The following is a 2246-nucleotide window of genomic DNA, read 5'->3' as shown; positions in this document are numbered from 1 at the left end:
TTCCGGAAGTCCAGGAAGACTATGTCCACTGCTACCCCTTGTTCTTGTTCCCCTGCTAAATTTATAAATTACTTCCTGTGCTAAAACAGTCTTGTTTCAGTTGGGATGCCTTCTGTTATGTCTCAGGCCAGTGAAAACTACTGCTGGAAAATCAGCATCATTGTAAGGTTGACTGTTGTATCTTAATTTTCTTTTTGATTTCCTTAGGCCGTACAAGAAGTGGAATTGTAGACATGAAGAGGCAAAAAATGCTTCAGCAAGGAGCTACTCCTGTTTTAGGATTATTGTCTGTAGTTCCTCAGTCAGGACATCATAATTCTTCATCCGTGGCAAATACCCATGTTATCAGACCAATAATAAATCAAAATGTAACACAGACAAGATTGAATACTTTGTTTGCACCTCAGTCTCGGACACAAGAAAACAAAATCAGCAGTAAGTTATACTTGCTACTTTATTTATTTATTCATTCATTCATTCAGTTTATACATATAGATGGAATTATTTAAAAATGCTTATTAATCCTCATATACAAACTGTGGTTTCTTTTGAGAAATTCATGATTTTGTACATTCTTAAAGATGTCAGAACTAATTCATGCATTAAAAGAAATGCACAAAGGAGGAAGATTTTTTTTTTTTTCCAGCGGCCCTAGTACATGTAATGTTGGGAGTTCATAGATGCCTCAGTTTGTATCTTTTTTACATCTTATGATCTCTAAAGCTCTTTTTTAAGGAGATAAATTACGTTTAAGCTGTACTCAAGAGGGATGGGAATTGAATTCTAGACCTTGACAGGATGATGTCTCTACTACCCTAAGAAACTTCATTAGAAAAGGGGCTTGCATCTTCTATATTCGTCTTTTAAAGCAGGAGATTCCATACATATTCAAGTTCCTGGACCTCAAGAAAGAAAGCTTCACTCAGGCTTATTGTCTCCAGCAAGACGCAAAAGGTGAGTACACTATTAGTACTAGTCTCTAGCATGCAGTCCCTTAGAATGTAATTGCCACACTAGTTCAAATCCAAGTTCAGCTAATCCAGCGTCTCATTTTTGACAGTGGTCAGTACCAGATGCTTCAAAAGCAGGTATAAGGACCCCATGTAAACAGATACAGATGTGACCTCAAGAGAGTTCTCCACTTAATTGTTAATAGCTATAAAGATTGGCTTAAGCCTTGAAATCCAAGGTTTAATATTCCTTCCAAAATTTGTTAGTGGTCAAGTATGAAAACTCTAGATATCGATATCTAATCTGGTATTTAATCTTAGGGAGGTTCTTGGCTTCAACCTCCTGTGACAAGGGGTCCGATGGACTAATTAAACTTATTGTTAAAGTATCCTTTTGTTGTTTTGTTTTTTAATTCCACATTTTATCATTACCTTTTCCTTCAAATGATGTAGTGAGAACAGAATTTCATGGTTTGTCTTTAACCAGTTCATTAGAGGTGCACCAATACATCGGTCCGTATCATATCTGCACCTGGACCTCTTCAGCCTCCGCAAGAGAAGGCTGAGAGGTGATCTTGTAGCCTACAAATTCATTGGGGCGGGGGCGCAACAAGAAATCAAAGATGCTTTGTTCACCAGGGCGCCTCTTGGTGTAACAAGGAACAATGGTCACAGACTGACAGAGCAGATTTAGGTTAGACATCAGGAAAAACTTCTTCATGGTAAGGGTGGCCAAAATTTGGAATAGGCTTCCAAGGGAGAGATGGTGCTTTCCCCTACCTTGGGGAGTCTTTAAGAGAAGTCTGGATAGGCATCTGGCTGGGGTCATCTGACCCCAGCACTCTTTCCTGCCCGGACAGAGGGTCAGACTCAATCTGTTGAGGTCCCTTCCTACCCTAGCATCTATGAAAATTGACATTATCAGCAATTGGCTTTTTTTGGCTGATGTGGCTGATAATTTTGCCGATAAATGCTGCAGGCATGTGTGCATCCACAGCATGCACAGGACCAGGAGTGCAGCCTGGCAGCTTGGAGAGCAGTGTCTGGCTCGTAAGTCTGTGGGGCATTTCCTAAGAATGGCAAAAAATGCATTAGCCAAGTGCAGTGCAGAAAACCATTTCACCCCTCCTGCTATGGCTGCTAGAATTTCTGGGTATTTCACCACAACATTCAGTGTGACGAGTTCAGCTTCCCAGTGAAATGGACTGAAGTTAGTGAACATACTTTACAAACTAGAACAAAACCATCCTCCTCTTACACTTGCAGATTCAGTGCCATTTTCCACTTACCTTCACA

General features: G+C 40.1%; 1 protein-coding gene across 1 annotated transcript in view; it reads left to right on the top strand.

Annotated features, from left to right (window-relative positions):
- The window catches only part of LOC109302221 (protein NPAT), a 71169-nt gene that overhangs the window by 31030 nt on the left and 37893 nt on the right, over window positions 1–2246 (top strand). Inside the window, exons 6-7 of the mRNA XM_019523785.1 lie at window positions 208–435; window positions 870–954. Of these exons, the coding sequence (XP_019379330.1) occupies window positions 208–435; window positions 870–954 (313 nt within the window). The remainder of the gene's footprint in view (window positions 1–207; window positions 436–869; window positions 955–2246) is intronic.

This window comes from Gavialis gangeticus, unplaced genomic scaffold (assembly GCF_001723915.1).
Source record: "Gavialis gangeticus isolate Ggan-Ray unplaced genomic scaffold, GavGan_comp1, whole genome shotgun sequence".
Taxonomy (NCBI): domain Eukaryota; kingdom Metazoa; phylum Chordata; order Crocodylia; family Gavialidae; genus Gavialis; species Gavialis gangeticus.
The sequence above is the reverse complement of the archived record's forward strand: the minus strand, read 5'-3'. Positions and strand labels throughout refer to the sequence as shown.